Source organism: Dendropsophus ebraccatus, unplaced genomic scaffold, assembly GCF_027789765.1.
Source record: "Dendropsophus ebraccatus isolate aDenEbr1 unplaced genomic scaffold, aDenEbr1.pat pat_scaffold_605_ctg1, whole genome shotgun sequence".
Lineage (NCBI taxonomy): Eukaryota > Metazoa > Chordata > Amphibia > Anura > Hylidae > Dendropsophus > Dendropsophus ebraccatus.
This window is the reverse complement of record NW_027210204.1, coordinates 46,739-73,097: the sequence shown is the minus strand read 5'-3', so window position 1 is coordinate 73,097 and position 26,359 is coordinate 46,739. Positions and strand designations below refer to the sequence as shown.

At 45.2% G+C, this 26,359-nt stretch overlaps 1 protein-coding gene across 1 annotated transcript; it reads right to left on the bottom strand.

The window, feature by feature from the left end:
* Nucleotides 1-492: 492 nt before the first annotated feature.
* LOC138777661 (peptidyl-prolyl cis-trans isomerase FKBP7-like) lies at nt 493-18,013 on the bottom strand. The gene is made up of 4 exons (XM_069956326.1): nt 17,799-18,013; nt 10,715-10,866; nt 6,573-6,700; nt 493-1,018 (listed from the first exon to the last, which is right to left on the bottom strand). The coding sequence occupies exons 1-4, from the start codon at nt 18,011-18,013 to the stop codon at nt 857-859; spliced, it is 657 nt and encodes a 218-aa protein (XP_069812427.1). The 3' UTR covers nt 493-856.
* Nucleotides 18,014-26,359: the final 8,346 nt, after the last annotated feature.

Sequence of the window (26,359 nt, the reverse complement as noted above, 5' to 3'; positions counted from 1 at the left end):
GACATGTTCACGGTGCAGCATTATCCATCAGTCCTGTGTACTGCAGCCTGAGACTTATCAGTGAACCGCTGACTACAGGCTATGTCTGCTAGAATTCCCTCCATGTATAAATGAAATGTTTTCTCTTTAAGGGCCCGTTCACACTAAGCAAAACAGAGAAAATTCAGAGTGGAACCTACCCTGCGGACTCTGCTCGAAATCCCGCCTGCCCATAGTATTTTCATCTGTCTTTTGATCAGTATTTTTTTTAACCAAAACAAGGAGTGGAACTGACAGGGCAAAATTATAATGGAAAGATTGGCACAGCTTCTATGTTTTTAACCCACTCCAGGTTTTGGTTTAAAAAAAGACTGACGGAAATACTATGTGTGACCATAGCCATAAAAATAACTCATATTAAGGAACTTACTTAGCATGATATAGAGCTGATGTTTCCCTTTAAGACCAGTTTACACATACCTATAATTGCTGTAATCCAATATTTCTTGTCAAAATTGGTAAGATACTGTATGTGCATAAAGGATCGTTCTTGTTATTGGTCCAGGTAAATAGCGCTTGTCTAAAGTTTACATTGGGCACACATGTGTAACTATGAAAAAGGAAAGGGTGGCACATATATCATGTAAGTCCATCCGATACTCAGGAGTGGTTTGAAAAAAGACGTGTACATGGAAATGGACCTTATGGCTGGATTGACACATTGGTCCAGATTTACACAAATTCGCAACCGAAATTCTACATGTAAAAAAGCGCAGATAATTACGGTTGCGGATTTATGTTATCTTGTTCTCTACTGTTATTCTTCTGTGATGGAGCACACTGAATAGATTATTATGGACACACAGGGAATCGTGGATTATAACTCATCGTGTCTGTAAACGTTGTACTCCCGGGCTGAGATGAGGCCGTCGTTGTCATGGTCATTTTTCTGGAATATATCTGTTAATATCCGTCCGTGCACAGAAGGATCCCGCTTTTTCCCATCTCTCTTGAACTCTTCTGTTAAGTAATGACTTATCTGCATGAAAATAAAGCTAGTGGAATAAGCTCTGTAAACATATATATATATATATATATATATATATATATATATGCATCCCTTATTACACAGATTATTACCAAATTCATTTTACCTACACAAATAATATTGCAGCTAAACTACTGCAATGTCTTCTTCAGTGGCCTACCAATATACAGACTGACAGCTGCTCACAGCTTGCTATACACATAAGACAGATGTTGATAGAATGAAGATAGGTGTCTCTCCTGATCCCCCCCCCCCATACACAAGCAAGCTCAGTCCCACCGAGTGTACATGTGTCCTGAATGGGGAGAGGAGCAAATACCTCCTAATAGCAGGTTATTTTTTCTTTAAAGGGGTTATCCAGTGCTAGAAAAACGTGGCCACTTTCTTTCAATGACAACACGACTCTTGTCTCCAGTTCAGGTGCGGTTTGCAATTAAACTCCATTCACTTCAATGGAACTGAGCAGCAAAACCCCACCCAAGCTGGAGACAAGAGTGGGGCTGTCTCTGGAAGAAAGTGGCCATGTTTTTGTAGCAATGGATAACCACTTTAAAGGACAAGTGCCATGAAAACCTTTTTCCCAGTAATTGAAGCACATTACAAAGTTATATAACTCTGTAATATGATTCAATCACCTATCCCTGTCTTTTCCCCCCTCCACCCCCCACCAGGAAGTGTCCTGACTCACACAGACCTAATTACTGTCGTCACCGTCATCAGGCAGCTCCTTCTTGTGAGGATGAGTCATCAGCAGGAGGGCTGCTCTAGGTCCTGTTACAGCAGCCCCCCCTCCCCAGTCCAAGTGATGGCTTGCAGTTGTCCAGCCAATGGGAGCTGAGCAAGCTGAGTCACCTGACAAGGCAGGGGAGGCTAGTGTAACAGGAGAAGGAGCTGAGAGAAGAGCTTGGTGACAGTGACGACAGTAATTAGGTCTGTGTGAGTCAGGACACTTCCTGGTGGGGGGTGGAGGGGGGAAAAGACAGGGAAAGGAGGCAGATAGGTGATTGAAGCATATTACATAGTTATATAACTTTGTAATGTGCTTCAATTACTGGGAAAAAGTTTTTCATGGCACTTGTCCTTTAAAGAGAACCAATCACCTAAAATTCACTATCCCTATTATCAAAGGTCCTCTCTCCCTAAGGGCCCTATTCCACCGGACGATTATCGTTCAGATTATCGTTAAATCGTTCGAATCTAAACGATAATCGTTCGGTTGAAATGCAGTAACGATTAACGACCGAACGAGAAATCGTTGATCGCTTTATAAGACCTGGACCTATTTTTATCGTTGCTCGTTCGCAAAACGTTCGCAAATCGTTCGCATTGAATAAGACATCGTTCGGTCGTTCGCAATAGATACGAACGCAATAGCGAAGAAATACGGAAGAAGAAACGATCGCAATTACGATCATAAGTAACGATTATCGTTCCATGGAAATGAGTGAACGTTTTCAGGTCTTTCGCAATAGCGGTCGTTTGAGATCGTTAATCGTTAACGATTATGCAAACAATAATCGTCCGGTGGAATAGGGCCCTAAGTCTATCTATGAAGATACAGACTGCCTTTGCAGTCTGTATCTTATTCTTTACCTAATTCTGCCTCTTCTGTGAAGTAATGCCGGGCGCCGCCATCTTGATGACGTCACGCTGGAACGCACCACTGGAACGCAATTGACGTCATCAAGATGGCGGCGGCCGGCATTAATGCACCGGAACAAAGGAGCAGGTAAAGTATAAGATACAGACTGCAAAGGCAGTCTGTATCTTTACGAAGTCTATTTATGAAGATACAGACTGCATTTGCAGTCTGTATCTAATACTTTACCTGCTCCTTTGTTCCGGTGCAGTAATGCCGGCCGCCGCCATCTTGATAACGTCACGTGCGTTCCAGCGGTGCGTTCCAGCGTGACGTCAAAAAGATGGCGGCGGCCGCCATTACTGCACCGGAACAAAGGAGCAGGTAAAGTATTAGATACAGACTGCAAAAGCAGTCTGTATCTTCATTTTGTCTATTTATAAAGATACAGACTGCCTTTGCAGTCTGTATCTTATACTTTACCTGATCCTCTTGTTCGGTGCAGTAAGGCCGGTGCCGCCATCTTGATTACGCTACTTGCGTTCCACCGCTGGAACGCAAGTGACGTAATCAAGATGGCGGCGCCCGGCCTTCCTCCACCGAACAAGAGGATCAGGTAAAGTATAAGATACAGACTGCAAAGGCAGTCTGTATCTTCATTTTGTCTATTTATGAAGACACAGACTGCCTTTGCAGTCTGTATCTTATACTTAACCTGATCCTCTGGTCCGCTGTAGCATGGTCGGGCGCCGCCATCTTGATTTAGTCTCTTGCGTTCCAGCGGTGGGAACGCAAGTGACGTCATTAAGATGGCGGCGCCCGGCCTTGCCGCTCTGCATGACGGGAGCTTCCTGTCTCGCGCCGGCTCTTTTAAAAAGAGCCGGCGCGAGACAGGAAAGTAAAAAGTAAATATTTTAAAAACGCAACCAAAAAAATAATCAATTATATTTACAAATATTAATAAAATAATGAAATACATCTAATTAGGGAAAAAAAAATTTTTGATTATCATCCATGATTGGTTCTCTTTAAGAACAAAGGAATTGGGCAGTTAAAATGCAACATGCCAAACCCAAGGAGACAGGAGGCTACTAGATTTCACTGTTCCCAGTGGTCTTAGATGACATATCTAATGTATTCAACTCAAATATAACTTTTCATATGTTGCTGCCCATGGTGAGACTAACAATTCATTCCATATTGTTATTATTGAGTCTCCTTCCTCCAGTTCTGATCTACTGCTTTCTGCTGAAGACACAAAAATCTGTGTGTAAGCTTTTCTCTCTGTCTCTGCCTCCTCCCCCCTCCCTCTGAGACAGCTGATGTAAACAAGTCCCTATCTGTAACTTTGTACCAACTTTGTAATGCCAGGAGGGATAATCACAATTAGTTCATCAGCAACTTGACCTCAGATTAACCCCCCTCCCAGCATTACAAAGAAGCTACAAAGTTGAAGATAAAGCCTGCCAGGGACTTGTTTACATCAGCCTTCTTGGAGGGGAGGGGGGAGAGGGGGAGACAGAGAAAAGCTCACACACAGTTTCTTGTGTCTTCAGCAGAAAGCAGCAGCTCAGAACTGGGAGAAGGAGACAGAATAGCTAATAACAAGTATGGAATGATATGTTAGTCTCACCATGGGCAGCAACATATGAAAAGTTATGTTTCAGTGGAATACCCTTTTAACATCTCTCACTTATTTTTAACACACCCCTCCCAGTAGCTGCCCAAACAAAGAATTCTATTCAGAATTCTCACTTTATACTATCAAGGTTAGATAAATTCAACTTTATTACACAGTAATTTTTCTCTTACTCACAAATTCCAACCTCTGCTCCACCACTTTAGTCAACCTCTTTATACTCTCATATACAAAACTTCTCTTGTGCTTCTGGAATTCCTCCCTGAATTTATGCAACATTATCCAATCCTGCAAGAACTAATGAAAATTTACCTATCCCAAATACTTAGAACCTGGCCTAGAGAGCCCCACAACCAGTATTTTACTGTGTGGCTTTGTGTTTGATCCGACTTGTAGCCCTTGTTACACCTTACTTTACCTAACCATGTTGCAAGGCTTCTCCTGCATTCCTTCTTGCTCCTGGTCCCGCGCGTAGCAGCAGCTTCGGTGCTGCCTGTCTGAGCTGACAGACCGCTCAGCCAATCACTGGCCGTGATGGTCCTGGCCAGTGATTGGCTGAGCAGTCTGTCAGCTAAGACAGGCAGCACCGAAGCTGCTGCTGCGCGCGGGGCCGAGAGGAAGGAGGGCAGGAGAAGACCTGCAACATGCTTAGGTAAAGTATGGTGCTTGTGGAATCGTCAGTTGCCCACCGTGCATTGCTATTCCACGGAGCGATGCTCGGTCAGTGCCCGGTGATTTTAGGTTTGAACCTAAATAAATGATCAGCCGATGACACGATCGGCTGATCGTTGTCTCTATTCCATGGAGATAATCGGCTAATTATCTCTCTGTGGAATAGGACCCTAAGGCTTCATTCAAACACTTACTTGAGGGAAAAGATACCCCAAAGGGTGTTGTCAAACAGCCACTTAAAGGCTTTATGTGGCACCTTCTATTTGTTACTGCCCTTATATAAAACACAAACATTTTATGCACCTCTCCATGCTCCCCTCCAGTGTTTCCGCATCCCCTGCTGACTGCAGCTACCACTACTCGTGCCACTGCCATATCTTGGCAGTGACAGCTTGCTCAGCCAATCACTGACTGAAACGGGATAGCGTTGTGGCCAGTGGTTCTCAATGCAGGGAAGAGTTTGTCTGTGGAAGTGGAAGTAGCCGCAGTTAGCAGGGGAACTGGAGACACTGCAGGAGGACACCAGGGGAGTGCAGAGAGGTAAGAATAAGATGTTTATTATGTATTATATGAAAGGTTTTTACGTGCCGTAGTCAGGGGCGGATTAACTTTAACTTAGGCCCCGGGCTGTTCACCAAGCCTGGGCCCCCCCACCCCACTGTAACTATGGCAGCACTAGCCTGGCGTTCATAGTACAGGACAGATAATGTCATAATGTCCTGATTTGTGCAAAATTGCCATTAAAAAAAACTATGATTTTTTGCAAATCATGGTGGAAGTGTAGCCAGGAGACAGTACACCACTGAAAGTCTTTTTGGGTGGTCATGGACCCCCCAGGAGCTCAGGGCCCCGGGCTGCCGCCCGAAACGCCCCTGTTATAGTCCACTACTGGCTGTAGTCTCTTTTTAAATATCCTTATTCCTTTTTTTAAAGTGACAGTAACACTGTCTTCATCTGACATGTCTATAGTGCTACTTACTCTTTTTCCTGGCCTCTGGGATCTATTCCCTATAGACTGTAAATTCACATCAAATCACGTATTTGCCAGGTGGAAGATTTATACAGCTAAAAAAAAAATCCATTATACATGAAGTAGAATGGTGTTCTATAAACACTATAGTCAGGGGCGTAGCTAGGATTCACGGGGCCCCATAGCAAAAAATTTTAAGGGGCCCCCCTCCCCTAAGCACAACACAAAGCACTGTGTGTATATAATTATATATATCTGCTTTACTGCTCGTGCACTGATAACCCCTGACCTCTGCAAGGAGCTCTGCACATTTTCCTTTCCTACTTGATTGCCAACTGGAGAACAGAGGTCAGGGGTTATCAGAGCAGTGAAACAGGGATCTCAGTCTTCTGCTTGTTAACCCTTTTTTTGTGTTGCAGCATGTAAGTAAACATTGGGTCGCTTACACGCTGCAATACATAAGTGGTTAAGCAGAAGGACACACGCTCTTACCTTCCCCTCCGGGCCCCCCTCCTTCACGGACCCCATAGCAACTGCCTACCCTGCCTCTATGGTAGCTACGCCCATGACTATAGTATGCTACCTTAAAATAACAGGAAAAAAATGAAATAATTCAGGCTTATAACAATTCCTGGACAGTAATATTCAGTTTCACACACTAGTAACAGGCACTGACATAATGTACCTCGTCTTTGGAGAGGAATTTGTCATTGTCCAAATCGATTTGTTGAAACGCCTCCACGCTCCGCGGCCCTTTGCTTATTCCCAATAGCTCAATCTCAAAGATGAGAGTAGCATTAGGTGGAATTTTGTCTTGTTAAGAGAAAATGGAAAATATTTAGTTGAAACATGAAATATACAAAATGTAAGATTCCAAAATGATAAAAATCAACTAGATGTGTATACTATAATAATAAAACGTCGAAGCAGAATTCTTCCCATTTTACTGCAGGACCCTCTGGCCCTTGTCGTCTGCACTTTGATGCATCAGTAGTAACGTCCAGTCACATGGGTGCAGCTTCCCATCGTGAGGATTTGTTAGATTTTAGAGCTTTGTGCTGTCTGGATGAAAGGCTGTAAGTATATTGTTCGTTTACCATATGGCATGGCAGCAGATACGGGGGTGTAATCTCACACACCTGCCATTATGAACAACAAATATCCAAAGCTAAAAATATATTTTATTGTCACTGTTGATATAGATCCAGTGTTTCCTAATACATAATACAGGCAGTTCTTTTCATGCTTCACTTCAGTACCAAGCGCTTTAGAGAAGAAGAGTCCAGATACAGACAGTATACATAAAAGCTTGTACATTGTATAATGAAAGATTCCATCCTCACAGAGTTTTGGGAACCAATGGCCGTGGCATGTGTCTATGGACATCATAGAGAAGGGGTCGCAGGATGAGGTATAGCAGGAAAAGGTATAGCAGAATGTAACATACCCAGTGAAAAAAACTTAGTGCCAAGGGTTGTTGAGATGAGACAAACTCCATAACTTTTCAGTATCCAATGAATAAGCTTTGTTTACATAATTTCAGAACCCCCTCTCTATTATGTTCAGAGCTTCAGATATGGGCAGATAGGGACAAAAAACAAATGACACCGGTCTCTTAGTCAATTTCTAAAATCATGTTCTAAACTCACAAAAGTAACGCCATGCTGCAGCATGTATGCCTTCTCTCTTCCCCACCCTTCCCTGTACAGGGCTTGGCTTTCATCATTGAGCCTTGTACATCAATCATGCAATACAGGACGTGGTGGGGAGGGAGGAGGCAAGCATGCTGCAGCTCAGCATCACTTCTATTACTCTTTGAACTTACAAGTAAAAACTCATTTTTTAGAAAATTTGCAAACAGTCCTCATTATTATTATTATTTATTTATTTATAAAGCACCCTTAATTCCAAAACGCTATATAAGCGATAGGGTTAACAAACAGGAGCATTACAAGATCAAAATACATTTAAGGTAAATGGCAGACTGCTACATCGGGAGAGAGGACCCTGCCCGCGAGAGCTTACAATCTATAAAGGTAATGGGAGAGAAACAGGAGGTAAAGTGCAGCCAGTAAAGTGTGATGCAGAGTTATTGTAGGTTGTAGCCTAGTTTGAAGAGATGGGTTTTCAGGTTACTTTTGAAGGTCTTGATGGTGGATGAGAGACAGATGTGTCGGGGTAGTGAGTTCCAGAGTATGGGGGAGGCTCGGGCAAAGTTATGGAGGCGGTTGTGTGAGGTACGAACAAGGGGGAGCACAAAAGGAGGTCACTGGAGGATCGAAGGTTGTGTAAGGGACGGTAGTGGATGGCCTTGTATGTCATGGTCAACAATTTAAAATGAATACGTTGGGCAGGGGGAGTCAGTGAAGGAATTGGCAGAGGGGAGAGGCAGAAGCAAAGCGAGAAAGGTGGATTATGCGGGCAGCAGAGCTAAGGATAGACTGGATGGGAGACCAAAAAGGAGGATGTAGTCCAATCGAGACATAATGAGAGCATGTACAAGCAGTTTTGTGGAATGAGGGGTGAGAAAAGAGCGGATTCTGGAAATGTTTTTGAGGTGAAGGCGGCCGGAGGTGGTCAGGGCCTGAATATGTGGTTGAAAAGACAGGGAAGAGTCAAAGGGGACCCCAAGGCACCAGACTTGGGGGACAGGGGACAGAGTGCAGCCAATGATGGTGACTGACAGATTAGATGGCAGGGTGGAGCAAGATGGGGGAAAGATGATTAGTTCTGGTTAGTCCATGTTAAGTTTTAGAAAGTGGGAGAAGAAGAAGGAAGATATAGCTGTGGTTGGAGAGGTAAGAGGAGATCCAGGAGAGGGCTAAGCTAGTGACGCCAAGGGATGAGTTTGTAGGAGGAGAGAATGGTCGACTGTGTCAAAGGCAGAAGATCCTCAGCTAAGAAACAGATAGTCTTGTCCCCCTGTCTGCAGCGCTGAGCATGATATAGAGCTGGCAGATTCACTTTAAGGTACAGACAAATACTAAGGCATTGATAAAAAAAGCAGGAAAGCAAAGTGGGCATAGCATACATGTCACTGAATAACACATAGACAGACACTTACAGTTACATGCATTTTCTTTTATAGGGTTAGCCAGCCAGCTCTCCCAGCATGCAGTGCTACACTGAAGTGTAGGATAAAGGTGCCTACTGTAGAGGAAGAACAGATTTATTTCAGGCATAGCATACATAGGTTACTTACTCCATGCATAACAGAATATGTTAGTTACACAAGTAACACCTAGTACCCTGCTGACATAAGGAAACAAAGAATTATCACTGGCCTACCTAAAATGGTCCCTTTAGTGAGATGGTAACTATTCATAAAATGCCAGGGTCTAAATATCTGCGGTGTGCGTCCGACGGCCTATGACTTTTAGGCAGGATAAAATGATCGACTGGTCGTTGGCTTTATTACATGAACCGATAATCTGACGAATCAGCCTGATTAAGCAGATTATCGCTCCGTGTAATAGGTCCCTTAGTACATGTGGATTTAAGCCAAAACAGACCTGTCCAGAAAACATACCAGAAAACAGTTGTTTGTGGTATTGCAGTTTAACTCTATTAACCGCCTCCCGCAGCTCCACAGCTAATTACCGTCCCTGATGCTGCCTGATGCTGCAGCGACTTTAATTAACGATCCAGGACGGACACCGGCAGAGAATTCTCCCTCTGTAGAGGGAGAATTCTCTGTCAGGAGCCTTATAGATACTGCGGTCAGCACGACCGCAGCATCTGGGTTAACTCTTAGCACCGTAGCGCAGCTCTGGTGCTGAGAGTTGCGGCAGGTCCCTGGCTATCACTGATAATAATAATAATATATTTATTTGTATAGCGCCAAAAGATTCCGCAGCGCTTTTTTTCTATGCATACTGATAGCCGGGACCCACTGTGGATGACACAGGCACAGCTCCAGAGCCATGCTCCGGTGCTGAGAGTTAACCCTATAGATACTGCAGTCAGCACTAGAGATGAGCGGACCGGTGCTCTCTCGTCATGCCTGTGATCCTGGCCGCATAGTTGCGATCCTGCGAATATGCGGCCAGGATATTCCAGGGATTTCAACATCGATTCCCTGGAATATACTGGCCGTATATTCCCGGGAGCGCAACTATGCGGCCGGGATCACAGGCATGGCGAGAGAGCAAACTACTTTTGGACCAAAAGTCCAAACAGTTCGCTCATCTCTAGTCAGCACGACGGAAGCATCTATAGAGCTCCTGACAGAGAATTCTCCCTCTACAGCGGGAAAATTCTCTGCCGGTGTCCGGTGTATGATCCCATAAGCTGACGTCCAAACACAACCTGGGCATTGAGGCATCAATGATCCCAGGTCATGAAAGGGTTAAAATGAATGTGCCTAAGTTGCAATACCATACACAACCTTTGAACACATGTGGTGCTGTTTTAGGAAGAAGCCACCATGATTTTCGAATGATGTTCAACAGCTTTAAAAAGCCCAATATTATAAGGGAGCCAAGTGTTGGAGCCATAAGACAATTGTTATTGCCTACTACCCATTTGGAAGATGAGTACAGTTTATTGCAGATTGAACCTTGAGCATGCGCGGGTCCTTCCGAACCCAAACGTGCAGAATTTGATTACCAGTGGCTGCAGAAGTTGGATACAGCTCTAAGGTGCTCAGGAAAACATGGATACAGCCTATGGCCTATGGCTGTATCCATGTTTTCCAGGCAGCCTTAGGGCTGCATCCAATTTCTGCAGCCACTGGTATTTAAATGCCACACTCTTGGGTTCGGACGGACCCGCGCATGCTCTAGTCATGGTAAAAAAAAAAAGGTATAAAAAAAAGTCTTCCTTTACCATAGCCCTTCTCTCCATAGGCTAAAGAAGGTGGAATGATGACTTTTCTTTTTTCTCCAGCACACATATCCAGCAATGATATATCAAGTCCCTTGATCACTTGTCCGACTCCGAGTACAAACCACTTGGGGTGTCCATCTTTTTCTGTACGGCTAAACACATAAATATATAAACAGATATTTCAATAAATTAAAAAAAGGCCAAAATTAAAATCATAACACAATACAGCCCCATTATTTGTATAGTTGCTGATTCTCCCCAGGACAGTCGTATTGTGTGGTAGAGGGGCACACAAGTAGGCTGCAGGACCTCACTTTATTGTAAGATTTAAAAGAAAACAAATCAAACAAAACTCTAACTCTCTAATTATAGACAAACACAACCTAACGAAACAAAAACCACACACTGTTCATGTCTCTTATAGAGTGCACTGTAGGGCCGGGTGATTATGGCCTAAATCAACATCTCAATTAATTGTAACATGTAACCTCCATTACGAGTATTGAACTATTATTGGGTCACACCCCTTTTATAAACCACATCCATTTTGCAAGTCGCACCCATTTCATGTGCCAAACTGCTGAATTTTTATTTCATATAGTGTTTTCTTGGTTACGCACTAAAACTAGGAAGTATAGCAGATCAGGGGTGTAATAGTAGTAGAGGTATAGTACTTGAAAAGAGGAGCAATAGTAGATTAGGGTTGTAGTGGTAGGAGGGTGCAGGAATGCAACCCTGCATGGCCCAGCCAGGCCTGTGGCATGCGGGGAGGTACACTGTGGGCCTAGGGCTCAGGGATGGGCCTCTCAAGGAGCTTTGTGCTCTAGGCCGCACTCTGGTTGTGAACAGAAACACTGAGGAAGTGCACCACAGCCTGCCAAAAACTACTCAGTCGCGGGATCCACGGCCACACTTTCCCGTACATGTGCTCCGACAGAGATTCCACCTGCTGCACCCAGAATACTCAAAAAGACAATCCCCCATTTACGGGGGAAAATTCTCTGCTCTGCTGCTCTCTGCATTACCCCCCCCCCCCCTTCCCCGATGCACAGGGACCCGGCTTCTATGGAGGTAGTTACACCTTACTGGGCTCCTCAAATCTCCTGGGGATAGATCAGGCAGCACAGGCCACAGGTCCTGATATAAGCACCCCCCTGAACAGTAGTAAATGATGAGAGGGGAATACTTCCAGGACCTGTGCTCTGTGCTGTGTGATCAACTTCCAGGTCCTGCCAAGCTAATCGTTTAAAAACTGAACTGAAAAAAAAAAAAACAACTGCATCCATATCCGTTTTGGTTTTTCAAGATTAATCGCTCAGCCCTAGTACTGTGTAAACATCCACAGTGCAGGGCAAAAAAAGGAAATCAACATCTGCATTTTCCTGACTTTAAAGCGTTACTGTCATTTAGCAAAACTTTTGATTCCTCATGCAGAAATGTGAAACGTCACACATCGCTTTCCGAATCAACTGTAAATTAGACTCATTCAATGTTCCATAAACTTATAATGGAGCCCGTCTGATCAAATGAGACCCATTGAATGGCGAGCTGGTGCAATATCTATAACAGCGAGCTGACTATATCTTTTGATCAGTGAGGGCCTCATTATTGGGACCCCAACTGGTCAAAATATTGGATTTTTTAGCCAACTGGCAAGGTGCCAAGCCAACCCGCTCAAATGCCACAGCCTGGTACTCCTCCTCACTTCCCAGCCCCTTCTTGAGTATTATACAGGACTCTATGTCAAATAAGAAGGGGCTTCAAGGTGAAGGCAAGTGAGGAGGCATGTCATGTTGTGGCACTTGAGCATCTTAGCCCTGCCTCCTTGACGTTTAGCTAATTATATTTGAGTTTGACGACCACCATCAGCTCCTGAAAAAAAAAGAGTACCGTTTGCTTTTATACCCTGTTTATACTCAATAGTGTCTGCAGTTCTAAGCGGCAAACAGATCTGTCAAATTGCCAGGTAACAAAATAATATTTGCCTTATGAAATAATGTGTAGCACCACGTTTACGCTCTAAAATTACCACACATTGCTCTACATCTACTGCTGAACAACGAAAACCACTGGGGCCAGACAGATCTCTTTGACTTAAAATCTACTGGGGTGATCAACTGGGTTCCACTATGGCATCTCACTTTCAGTAAAGCTCTCCTTCAGTTATCTCCCCCCCCCTTCCTATACACAGGAACGTTCGGCATGGCCAAGAGATCCTGTGTTCTCTACGGGGAGGAGAGGGTTAAGCTGCAGCCAGAGAGCTCTGGCTGCAACTTATCTCTCCCAGAACAAAGTGGCCAGGCAGTGACCTATTGCTGACAAAAGTACAAGGTGTATGGAGACTTTAAAGGGGTAGTTCACAACAAAAAAAATCTTTGAAATCAACTGGTGCCAGAAAGTAACAGAGATTTGTAATTTGTTAAATCTTTTCCCAGTACTTATGAGCTGCTGTATGTCCTGCAGGAAGTGGTCTATTCTTTCCAGTCTGGAGAGCAGGAGAGGTTTTCTATGGTGAATTGCTGCTGTCCTGGACAGTTCCTGACATGACCAGAGGTGGCAGCAGGGAATACACTGCTTCCTGCAGGGCATACAGCAGCTGATAAGTACTGGAACACTGGAGATTTTTAAATAGAAGTAAATTACAAATGTCTGGTACTTACTGACACCAGTTGATTTGAAAGAAAGCTGAAATACCCCTTTAAGGACAGTGATGGATGCAAAAGACCTGCCAAATATATTGTACCTGCCTTAGGTTGAGCTGTGCTGTATAAAAGACACTTTATGACAGCACGCACGGTCCCATGTGCTCCGTACTACTGAGCTATAGAAACTACATACGCCCCCATATTTGTTGATCAGAAAGCATTTTTTTAGAGGGACAAATTTGCAACAATTGGTTGTTTGTTTCTCTGTATTGTACAGGAATATTTCCGCTTCCTTCATCCCCATGTGCATCCTAAAGTGAGGTGGATTGGCACTGGAAAGAAAGGCAGCCATCTGGATAATCAGAATGACAAGAGCAGCAGGGGATGAGTGGGCTGATCTTGTAGGAGGCCTAGTCTGCCTGGCGAGGACAAAGTGCAGGATGATGATTAGATGTGAGTTGGCAAAGGAGCCAGGTAAGTAGCCAATGACTGTGAAAATGTTTTCTGAGATTCTCTTCAGATATTCCGTAACTGCTTTAAGTGAACTTCTTGTTTGCTGACACCTCGGTTAAAGTGGAAATGCACTACGAGGAAATGACAATTGCCTGCAGCTTCCTGCAGCCTCTACATATGGTCCACGCAACCTCGTCATGGACAGAGAACGGTATATATAGACGACTCTGAACACCGAAGATGAATCATAAAAATTATAAATTATACCGCACCAAAAAGTCTGGTTCTTCCCTTTAAAGGGGTAGTGCGGCGCTCAGAAATTATTCACAGAATAACACATATTACAAAGTTATACAACTTTGTAATGTATGTTATGTCTGTGAATCGCCCCGTTCCCCGTGTCCCCCCACCCCCACCCGTGTACCCGGAAGTGTGGTGCATTATACATTACCTGATCCGTGTCAAGGGCCGTCCGCCATCTTGTGCCAAACGTCATCTTCGGACGGGCGGCCGAGTCGCTGCCGCCCATGCCCCCTCCGACGCGTCACAACTGTGCTCAGCCGCGATTGGCTGAGCAGTTATGCTCAGCAAATCGCGGCTGAGCATCGGATGACGCTGCAGAGGGCGGACGGCATTCGGAACAGTCGGAGCTGTTCGCCGTCCGCCCTAAGTAGACGTCGCTGAATGAAGATAGAAGACTGGTGTCGGCACGTGACAGGTATGTATAGCGCACCACACTTTCGGGTACACGGGTGGGGGTGGTGGGACACGGGGAAGGGGGCCATTCACAGACATAACATACATTACAAAGTTGTATAACTTTGTAATGTGTGTTATTCTGTGAATAATTTCTGAGCGCCGCACTACCCCTTTAAACTGAGTGTAGTTATTACTGGCATGTGTAACTATAGACTCTAAAATGTGATATACTATGTTATATTACATGCCATTTCAACTCTCCAGTGTCTGAGTCAGTGTAATATGGACAAATTTTTGCGCATTATTACAGCTACAAGTCACAATCCTACCAGGGGTCTGCTGACCTGAACTGACAGCTGTCAGGTCGGGACATCAAAACCATAGTCTGGCTGGGACTTGCAGCTGTAATACGGACAAACAAAAACTGGCCCAATTCAAAATACAAATCACCAATATACACTTATCACTGGGCGTATTTGCAGCGAGACCCGCTGCGGATCCCTGCCCTGTGCATTCTATGGGCAGACAAACTTGCAGCAGGATGGACATCCCATTGCGAGTGTGTCAGCAGCCGGCCCGGTTAACCCCCCCGAGCATATACTTCACCTGGTCCCAGCTCCGCCTTGCTTTGGGGGTTCCCGGAACATCCTGCTCAGCCAATCAGTGCGCTGCCCCGCTGCAGCACACTGATTGGCCGAGCGGGAAGTGAAGACACCAGGAGCCCCGAAGCAAGCCGGAGCAGGGACCAGGCGAATTATACGCTCCGGCGGCCGGGGGGGGTTAACGGGGCAGGCTGCTGACACGCTGCGGACATCCCACTGTCTGCCCTTATGTGCACAGAGCAGGAATCTGCAGTGGGCCTCGCTGCAAATTCGCTGCGAGAAACTCGCTCTGCCCAGTGAGTTTGTACCCCTAGACAAGTTATTATTTAAAGTTAAAGGAGAAGTCTGGTAAAAAATTGTATTACAGTATTGTATTGCTCCCCAAAAGTTTTACAAATCACCAATATACACTTATTACAGGAAATGCTTATAAAGTGCTTTTTTTCCTGCACTTACTACTGTATCAAGGCTTCACTTCCTGGATAACATGGTGATGTCACTTCCTGAATAACATGGTGATGTCCCTTCCTGGATAACATGGTGATGTCACTTCCTGGATAACATGGTGATGTCCTTTCCTGGATAACATGGTGATGTCACTTCCTGGATAACATGGTGATGTCACTTCCTGGATAACATGGTGATGTCACAACCCGACTCCCAGAGCTGTGCGGGTTGTGGCTGCTGGAGAGGATGATGGCAGGGGGACACTGAGGGACACAGGGCACTGGAGGGACACTGAGCATCCCTCTGCCATCATCCTCTCCAGAAGCCACAGCCCGCACAGCTCTGGGAGTCGGGTCGTGACATCACCATGTTATCCAGGAAGTGACATCACCATGTTATCCAGGAAGTGAAGCCTTTATAAGCATTTCCCGTAATAAGTGTATATTGGTGATTTGTATAACTTTTGGGGGCAATACAATACTTTAATAAAAATTTTCGCCGGACTTCTCCTTTAAGTCTGATTGTGTGCCTGTTTTGGATCTCCTCTAAGTGCTCTATAGACACAAGGCTATCAGCACCCAGAGAACCTAGACATGTGTTGGGGACCTCCTGCTCCTGATGTGGCCCATTCAGCCACCAAGTGCCTCCTTTAGCCCTTTGAATTTGTTGACAGAATTGGGAACCCTCATAATATATGGATCACAGTGGTAAGCCTAACTAATATATGGGACCAAAAAAAATAGGCCTAACTACTATACGGGGGCTTAATGCGAAATGCTCTGGGGGAGTAAAAGGTGGACGCTATTAATATGTGGGACAACACAGATGGGGAGTTTTTATAAAGGTCAAGAATATGCTGGGACAGGGAACCTAAAATGATTCTCTGGCAGATTCTTTTATGGCCAGTCAGGATGGAAAAGAAAGAGAAAAGTGAGTGACTGATCAGAGAAGACACTCCCTTGTAAGTCTCTGGATATAAAAGCACTGTTATCCTTTGTACGATGTGCAGAGTCTGTGTAGAATGGGTTTCTACCAGTATAAAGTCACTGTATAAAGCACTGATTGGCTGAGCGGGACGTCCAGCCAGGAACCCCCAAAGCAAGCCGGAGCAGAGAGCAGGTACAGTATGCTCCGGCTGGCACGTGAGGGAGGGGTTAACTTACATACTCGTAGCGGGATCTCAATCATGCTTCTAATATGTACACTCATAAAAAATACAAGGCAACGGATCCACAGTGGATTTTGCTGCGAATTTCCAGCTGGAAATCCACTGCGGATCTGTCATGTGTGAATCTAGCCTAAGAGAGATATTCAAAAAACATAAGTGAAGGGCTTTTCCTTTATACTTCCCTAATCTTTAGTTAGAGCCATATTACATGGCCCGATATCTCAGAGCAAGTGAGTGCCGACCTGTCAGATTTGGCCGATTATCGCTCCGTGTAATAAATACAACGATCATCGGCTGATCGTTGATATAGGTTTGAACCTATAATTTTCGGGCGCCGACAGCGCATCACTACGTGCAATAGCGGTGTGCGGCTGGCGGCTAGCAATTTACATTACCTATCCACGCTCCAGGGATCCTCTTGCGTTTTTTTTCTACCCGGGTCCCGCCGCTGCCAGTGATTGGCTGAGCGGCCTGTCAGCTGAGAGTGATTGGCTGAGCCGCCTGTCAGATGAGACAGGCCGCTCTGAAGCTGGAGCGCGCGGGACCCGGGGAGAAAAAGACTGCAAGAGGAGCCCTGCAGCCTGGATAGGTAATGTATAAAGTTTAGCAAGGGCTGCAAGGACATCGGTAATAATGTCCATGCAGCCCTTGTTAAACGATAATCAGGCTGTGGAATAGGCCCAGTAAAAGAGCGCCAATTTAGCAGATCGGTGCTTGCTTACAGTTATTATCAGGCCCCCCATCAGCCCGTGTAATAGTACCCTAACTCTATGTATAGACCAAAGAAAATGTATAAGAAGCAGCACTAAACGTCACTGGTGGTAGACAGCAAAAGGACTCACAGCAATGGTCCTTCCTATACTATCTGATGTAACCTCTTGGATTATGAATACGTTGCAGATTTGTGCATCACATTACACGTTGCACGCTGCAATATAACAACGCTGGTGAACGCTGGGAGACCTGTATAGCACAATATTAGAAATAATCATACCCAAACACTACAGTCCATGGTATTCCAAATGTATCAGTGATTGTTATTTGGATCCATCTTGTTGTCAGCCTCTTACCTGCAGTAAAATTTTGAGAGATCCTTAGCTAAGTAGCCGTCATAATGTGCATTCACCAGATCGCCTCTTCTGCTCTTTTGTGTGCAAACGCTGGGAACGTACGTCACTTCCAATTTAATCTTCTCTTCTTCACTTTCACAGTGGATGCCACCATAGAAGAGACTGAGGATCTGCAGCAGCAGCAGAATGAGCTGAGGGCAGGAGGGCATTGTCATGGCCTCTCTTCTCAGCACTCTTACAATACACGTGGCACTCTGCAGAAATACACACCAGATACTTCAGAAAGCAGCAATCTGTGTAACATGTAAAGTCTTCCCCCATTGGCTCCCACCATACTGTGACTCAGCCTTTCATCCAATTGATGTCTTTCTATTCTTCCTGGAAGAAAAAAAAAAAGTGAAGACTAAAGTTTTGGAAGTGCAGCTCCTGACTCCGGCCATGGGGCTCAGGTTACAGACCTGAGGCTTCTGTCATTCTTTTGGATGGAATGTAGCATTATTAACCCCATCATTCCCAGTCTGGGAGAACTCTCAAAGCTTTTGCATATACACAAACGTTCCCATCATATAGTGACATATTGTGTAAAACCCGATTTTATGTCCCCTGCTTTCACCAAAACCCCTCATTTCCAACCAAGACAGCATAAAAACATATAAATTTTGACCCTATGGGGGAGATTTATCAAACATGCTGTAAAGTGAAACTGGCTCAGTCACCCCTAGCAACCAATCAGATTCCACCTTTCATTCCTCACAGACTCCTTGGAAAATGAAAGCTGGAATCTGATTGGTTGCTAGGGGCGACTGAGCCTGTTTCACTTTACATCATGTTTGATAAATCTCCCCCTATGTTTGTATATAAAATAACTTAGCCATTGTGTAACATGAAGTCATTTTCTTCAGAATCTGTGACTTTATAAGCGGAAGTGTTCCAATGACACAGCAGGTCAGTAGAACCTTCATTTTACAACATAGCTTAAAAGAAATAAAATCTACTGTAGGAAGGCAATCTATACAAACTAGGTCAGCTGTAAGATGGTATAGGACCACACACATATATAGTTCAAGTTTCAAGCGTTTTCAAGGAGTTATCCAATTTAAGGCTATGTTCACACTACGTATATTTTTTTAAAAGTATCGGCAACAACGGCTGTGATTAATACGAAAATATACGTTACATTGCCATCTATGGAATCCTGGCCAGAGTGTATACACATAGTATACACTTCGGCCGGGATCCATAGCGGTGCCGCAAGAAACTAACACGTCAGTTTTCTGCGACCGCTATTCAATGAATAGCAACCGCAGAAAACCCTATGGAAAACAGAAAACACTATGGAGCATGTGCGCCAGCATCAGAATTCTGTGGCGCTAAAGATTATCCGGCCGATACTGCAGAACCGACCGGCATGATCTTTTCTGAGACCGGCCGGGTCACGGAATGTCCGGTCTCTTACGAGGTCTGAACATGGCCCCAGGCTGCATTCACACGTCCTGTAAAATTGTTCTTGAAATTGCGACCCCCCCACCGTGAAAAAATAGGAGACATATCCTAGTGCGGATCACAGCCATGGTGTGTCCCCCCCCCCCCAGCAGCAGAGATGACAGGAGCGTATAATGTGCGCTCCTGTCATTACATCTCACTACTCACCTACTTCCTGTGTCGGTCGACCAACATGTTCACCAGAAGTAGTGTGGACTAAGCTGCCTTCTTCTCCCGGCAGCGTAGTCCAGGCTACTTCCAGTGAGCGTGTGTAATCCGACCAGAACGGGGGAGTAGGTGAGTAGTCAGATGCGATGACAGAAGCGCACATTATATGCTCCTGACATCTTTGCTGCAGGGGGCTGCACTGCTAGGAGATCCGTGCCGCGATCCTCCTCCAGTCATTACGGCGTGGATCGCAGCACAGATTGTGTGAATGAGGCCTAAAAGTTGTTCCCTATCCACAGGATAGCAGATTACTGGCTGGAGGGGGGGGGTGGTTCTTAACATTGGGACCATCATCGATCCTGGGATCAGAGGTATTCACTCTATTCACTGTGTATGGGATTTCTGAACATTGCAGCAATTGAGTGAGTGCACTACCATGTCATTCTCTCTCACATCATGAGATCAGTGGGGGTATTGGTGGTCGGACCCCCATTGATCAGCTTGTTGTTACCTATCCTGTTCAAAGAGGGATAGAAATTTATCCCCTTTGGAGACCAGGAATAAATCATTGATGGTCTTTCCCCCTGTTAAGCTGCTCAGTGTGGCTTCTGTGGCTGGATCTGTGAGTGGCCAGAAGCAGTTGGCGCCATTAATTGTGCAGTAACCGTGCCAGGACACTGCAGCCCAGCTCCCGTTTTATAAAATGATAACTGACCTGCAGTACTCAGGGACGGCCACTAATGGCGCCAACTGCTTCCAGACTCTTTCACCTCATGCACCACTGCAGCCCCACTGAAAAGCTGGTTAAGAATGTTGCCACCGTATGTTTTAAAGGTTACAGAAAGAAGTCCACCTAAAAGGTTTAAAAAATGGCTGTAAAGGATATGCCTTCAACGTTTCCATAGACTGCAACAATGTTCATAGACTGCTCACTTGTCAGTACAATGTGAACCTGAGTCCTCTCTCCATTGAGCGACAGCGAGTGTCCCCTTCACAGTTTATGGCCACTGCTGCTGGCTATGACCACCCCATTGACAGTCTTGCCATTCATTAGCATATCGGGCGCTGACACTAACAATATCATAACCAGAAAAACATGGAGGCCTAGGAAAAAGACAAAGGCTACAACCTTTATAAAGATATATTAGGAAATCAAATAAATATAGAATAAAAGAAAATCTATCGGTCCTCTAAGCATTAAGTGCTAATAGGGTGTTTTAATCACAAACATATAAAATCCATAAGCCACAGGGCCCTTGTGGTGTAATAAAATCAAAACAAATATTTAAGAAATAAAATACAATGTCAAAGTCTTTAAAACATGATACTTCAAGCACGCAGAGTTCATATAAGCTTCATTTGATGGGTTATCTGGTCTTTGGATTCAAATCTGGAGAGTTACTCCCATCATCCTCTCAATATCTTGCAGCAATGCCTGTCAGTGATAGTGGACAGATGAGGGTTATACTCCTTACCCACTTGTGCAGCACTGCTGATGCAGCAAAATTCAGTTTGCTTAAAATAATATATGCGATGTTCCCCCTTATTTAGGGTATATATATGTATCTACAGCCAGACAAATAGTACTGCCCTCCTGGCGATCTGTCTATAGTACAATGTTTATACTCAGCCTCTCTGGCTTTACAACTGCTGTTATAGAGGGAGAACTTAGACACATGCAAGTCGTTTGGTGCAGGTGCACCTCTCACCCATGCAGGATCAGTGTATCCTCCGGGGTCACCGGCGTCCCGGTCTGCCCACGGTAAGTGTGATAACGTCACCAGCCTTGTTTTAACTCTGCTCCAAAGCAGGGCCCCGCTGCTGGTATATAAACAGAGTGATAGCCGGGCCAACTCCTTCCAGACTTGTACAGTTGCAAAGTGGATACAGAGGTGCACTCAGATTTGTTGTTGTGGGGTGTAGACAAATGTTGGGGTGACTGCCAGACTTAGATCCCCAACTTTGTGATACTGAAATGTCCCCTAAGTCTCATTTATATCTAAGACCCCCTCAGCCATAAAGGGAACATACTTGAAAATATCAAAAAGATACTCTCCTAGGTGCGGTAGCGACAGTACAAACCCCAGCCCTCATTCAAAATTCATATCTCACCATTCTGATTCCTAGCATATCAAACACTATATGCCCCAGACATTCAGAACATGAGATATCCCTTATGTGATGATGAGGACAGGTAGATGGACCATACCCAATGCTATGAAATTAGTTCTATGGCTATACATTTATTTAGAGCAAGTTATGGCAGATTCCATATTCCTATCTCTTTTCTGAAAGAGAATCCCCCCTGCTGATAATGGAGTCACCAGGTCTGGCTTTGGAGGTGCGATCTCAACAATCTAACCACAATCTAATCCACCATCTCCTCTGCAGCTCCGTGCTTATTGCCCCTTGCAGAGAGCCTTTTGGCCTTTTTCACAGGGTAAACAGACGGCCTGACCCCAAGCTAATCCGTAATTACATATCATTAACCTGAATCAGCCCTGGGCCTGCACAAAAATACTAATACACTCAATATATGAAATATACATTACACAAATACATATAAAGGCATACCACATATAATATCACTACATATTCATGAATAAAGACAAGGCTGTCCATATTCCTCACTGGTGAAAAGAATGACAGGGTTCGTCCTTGGGGACATAAGCCGTCACCAGAGGAGTCTGGCAGGATGCATGCTTGGCTGACCTGAGCGGGCATGTGTATGGGACGACACTGCAGCACCTTGTGTCATTACTACCAATACTACAGAGAGAACAAGCATTTGTAACCACTAAAAGGGATGCAGGATTTAAAGGGGAACTCCGGGTAGAGGTAAAAAAAAAAGAAACTTCTGCAGAAGCATATAACAATACTTTCCTATCTATCCCAGTTTTGAAACTACCAAAAATCCATTTGTTTTGGGGGGTTTTGTTCTGTTTTGTGTTTCTGTATTTCCTGGTTGAGCAGATGTACTCAGTACTACAGGTTCCAGAATGCAATGCTTTCCCTCAGCTGTTCCATCACAGCCCCCCACCCTGCCTATTCCCCGCCCAAATCTGTTGCAGAACATCTAGGCTGTGTTCACACATTGCATTTTTATTGTGTTACTGAATTATTTGCAGTACTTTATCATGTCATTGTGGTCCCACCCACACAGCACGCTGTATTCTCTACCTGTAATGCTGATATTGGAATAAAGCAAAGAACTTTAAAATTTTTTTTTTTTTCTTTTCATCTCCATGCACATATTATGATCAAGCATCTTTTATCTTTGAAGTTGATTCCTACAAAAAGGAAATTATTCGATACTATCTTACATGGGATATACTGTTTATGCCTTGTTTTTTGTGCAGGTGAGATTGGCAGTGCCGGCTCTTATGCTCTCTGCTGTTTAGCATTAACTATTTGTGTTATGCGTTTACACGGAACGATTATCGAATTCGAATGATAATCCTTCCGTGTAAACGCAGCGAACAATCAAACGACGAACGAGAAATCGTTCATTTTGATCTTACAACATGTTCTAAAATCGTCGTTCGTTGTTCGCAAAAAATTTGCAGATCGTTCCGTGTAAACAGTTGTCGCGAAAGTCCGGTCGCCCGCAGCCCGGCCCCCCGCTCATCCCCAGCCCCCTGCGCCAGCTCGATCACCACCCCTGCCGCCCCGATCGCTATCCCCGCCGCCCCGATCGCCACCCCCACCGCCGCTGCTCTGATCGCCCCCCGCCGCCTCCGATCGCCCCGCCGCGAGCATACCTTACCTACTCGGCGTAGCAGGTGTTCGGAATTCCTGGCTCCCCTCTTCAGTGCATTTATTGGCTGAAGAGGGGAGCCGGGAATTTCAAACAGCACCTCTTCAGCCAATCAGTGCTTCTCTTCAGCACTGATTGGCTGAAGAGGAGCCGTTTGAAATTCCCGGCTCCCCTCTTCAGCCAATCAATGCACTGAAGAGGGGAGCCGGGATTTTCGAACACCCGCTACGCCGAGCAGGTAAAGTATGCTCGCTGCGGGGCGATCGGAGCGGCGGGGGGCCGGGCTGCGGGTGGGCGATCTTAAAACGATTTTTCCGTACGATATATCGTACCGTCTAAACGCCGAAAAAAAATCGTTACTCCGACATCGTTAATGGTACGATTGGCCAAATTATCGCTCCGTGTAAACGCAGCATAACTGCATCATTTTTGTGCAGATACTGCAGTACTGCAATGACACTCCCACATGTGTGAACACAGCCCTAATTTCTCTGTAGACTTTTGCACAATCAGCATAGCTGAAACACCTGCTTCTGGACGGTCAGAGATGGTAAATCACGCCCTGCCCCCTCTCTGCATCATCAGCCTGTGTCTAGCAAACACATACAATGTGAGACAGAGGCATAGAAGATTTGTCTCCTAAGGGGGGAGAGAAGTGGGAGCAGGAGACAATGTGGATTGGCACAGAGGCAATTTTTTTCACTTCCTGGATTTCTATCAGCTACCAGTGTGGCAGAACCGTACAGATATGGTAATACATTGTATAGACACATCTATATAACTTTTAATGTACTTTTAATAGAAAGGAGCGCCATGGCCCCATTCTTCTTTTCAGCATAGGTGCCAGGAGTCCAATAACTCTAATTCCATCAATTTGTAAGGTTGGATAATGGATCAGGACTTAAACCCCTCCCACCTCAGGTTGTATACTTTCCCAGATGTAGAAACACAAGAAGTGATTCGACCGGGGGGAAGGCTCCTCCCTGTACAACCCCTTTAATGTTGGTGGGTACATCTCCAACTTTGAATGGAATCTGTCATCTCCTGGGCCCAGCCTGAGGTGCTGACAGTGTGCTGTAGCTGGCAGCTCCCAGTGAGCATGGTGGCTTTTTGGTAATTTTCTGTGCAGCGGATTATGTACAATCTTATGTCTCCTACTGCACTAAAGAGTCACAGAGCAGTTGTTCGTGCCTCACTCCGGCAAGCATCCTCCTCCCTCTTTATAAATAATCAATGCTGCCCGGCCTCCTACTTGCTCAGCTGTTAGATTGTAGATCAGTCCTCTGTAGGCACATTATGTCTGAAAGAAACACTCAGGTATAATTAAATCTCTTCTACCTAATGTGTTGGAGCTGTGGTCTAGGGGTAACTTACCTGTCTGGAGACCTGACAGCAGTTCATTCTCTGGTTTGAATCCCCTGATGGAAATTAAATAGATGTCTTTTTTTCCCCTCATTATTCTATAATTTTTAAGGCTATGTTCACACACAGTATTTTTGCTCAGTATTTCGGTCAGTATTTGGGAACAAAAAACAAGAGTGGATTGAGAACACAGAAAGGCTATGTTCTCACAGTGTTGAAATTGAGCAGATGGCCGTCATTTAATGGCAAATATTGGACGTTGTTTTCAAATAACAGTAATTATTTGCTATTAAATGACGGCCATCCACTCAATTTCAACAGTGTGTGAACATAGCCTTTCTGTGTTTTCAATCCACTTCCGGTTTTGGATGCAAAATACTGACCAAAATACTAAGGAAAAATACTGTGCGTGAACATGGCCTTAAAAATGATACAATGAGAAAAAATCCTCTATTAAAGGGGTAGTGCGGCGGTAAACAATTATTCACAGAATAACACACATTACAAAGTTATACAACTTTGTAATGTATGTTATGTCTGTGAATGGCCCCCTTCCCCGTGTCCCACCACCCCTACCCGTGTACCCGGAAGTGTGGTGCGCTATACATACCTGTCACGTGCCGACTCGTCTCCGATCTTCAGTCATCGACGTCGACTTCGGACGGCCGGGCCGAATCCCTCCGAGCGTCCTGAGTGCCGGCCGCCCTCTTCAGCGTCATCAGATGCTGAGACGCGATTGGCTGAGCACAGTTATGCTCAGCCAATCGCGGCTGAGCAGCCAATGACGCGGCAGAGGGCGGCCGGCACTCAGGACGGACGGATGGATTCGGCAGAAGACGACATCGCTGACTGAAGATCGCAGACGAGTCGGCACATGACAGGTATGTATAGCGCACCAGACTTCCGGGTACAAGGGTGTGGGTGGTGGGACACGGGGAAGGGAGAAGGGGGCCATTCACAGACATAACATACATTACAAAGTTGTATAACTTTGTAATGTGTGTTATTCTGTCAATAATTGTTTACCGCCGCACTACCCCTTTAAATTTCCCATCAGGGGATTCAAACCAGAGAATGAACTGCTGGCAGGTCTCCAGACAGGTGAGTTACTCCCTAGAACACAGCTCCAACAGATTAGGGAGAAGAGATGCAATTATACCTGAGTATTTCTTTCAGACATAAACTGCCTACAGAGGACTGATCTGCAATCTGACAGCTGAGCGAGTAGGAGGCCGGGCAGCATTGATTATTCATGAAGAGGGAGGAGGGTGCATGCCAAAGTGTGGCACGGGCAACTGCTCTGTGACTCTTTAGTACAGTAGGAGACATAAGATTGTACATAATCCGCTGAACAGAAAATTACCAAAAAGCCACCATGCTCACTGGGGGCTGCCAGCTACAGCACACTGTCAGCACCTCAGGCTGGGCCCAGGAGCTGACAGATTCCCTTTAAGCGTTCCATTATACCAATGTTCTACCCCTTATGTCCAGCTCTTTAGAGGATCTTTCTAGATTTCTTAGGACTTTGAGTAAATGCCAGTAAATGCTAACACTACTAACTGTAGTAACAATGGACGCTGTTCCCCTGTATGACTACATATGCATCCTCCCAGAATCCTCTAGTTACACAGCTGACCAGTAGCACCCTGTCATGTTCTGTAATCACATCCCCCAGGTCACACTATTGCACCACTGTACAGCCCCGCCCCCCTGACTCCTGGTCACCACGCCCACAGCACGGTCTGTACACCGCTCCATCCTTCACCGCTGTAGACAGTGAAAGCAGAGGCAC

Excerpts from the sequence above, each read along its gene's own strand:
- LOC138777661 (XM_069956326.1), bottom strand. The coding sequence starts at position 18,013 with ATGACAATGCCCTCCTGCCCTCAGCTCATTCTGCTGCTGCTGCAGATC. Across the intron at positions 10,867-17,798 it reads CTCTCAAAATTTTACTGCAG|CCGTACAGAAAAAGATGGAC; the intron begins GTAAGAGGCTGA and ends TTATGTGTTTAG. Across the intron at positions 6,701-10,714 it reads CTATGGAGAGAAGGGCTATG|ACAAAATTCCACCTAATGCT; the intron begins GTAAAGGAAGAC and ends TCTCTTAACAAG.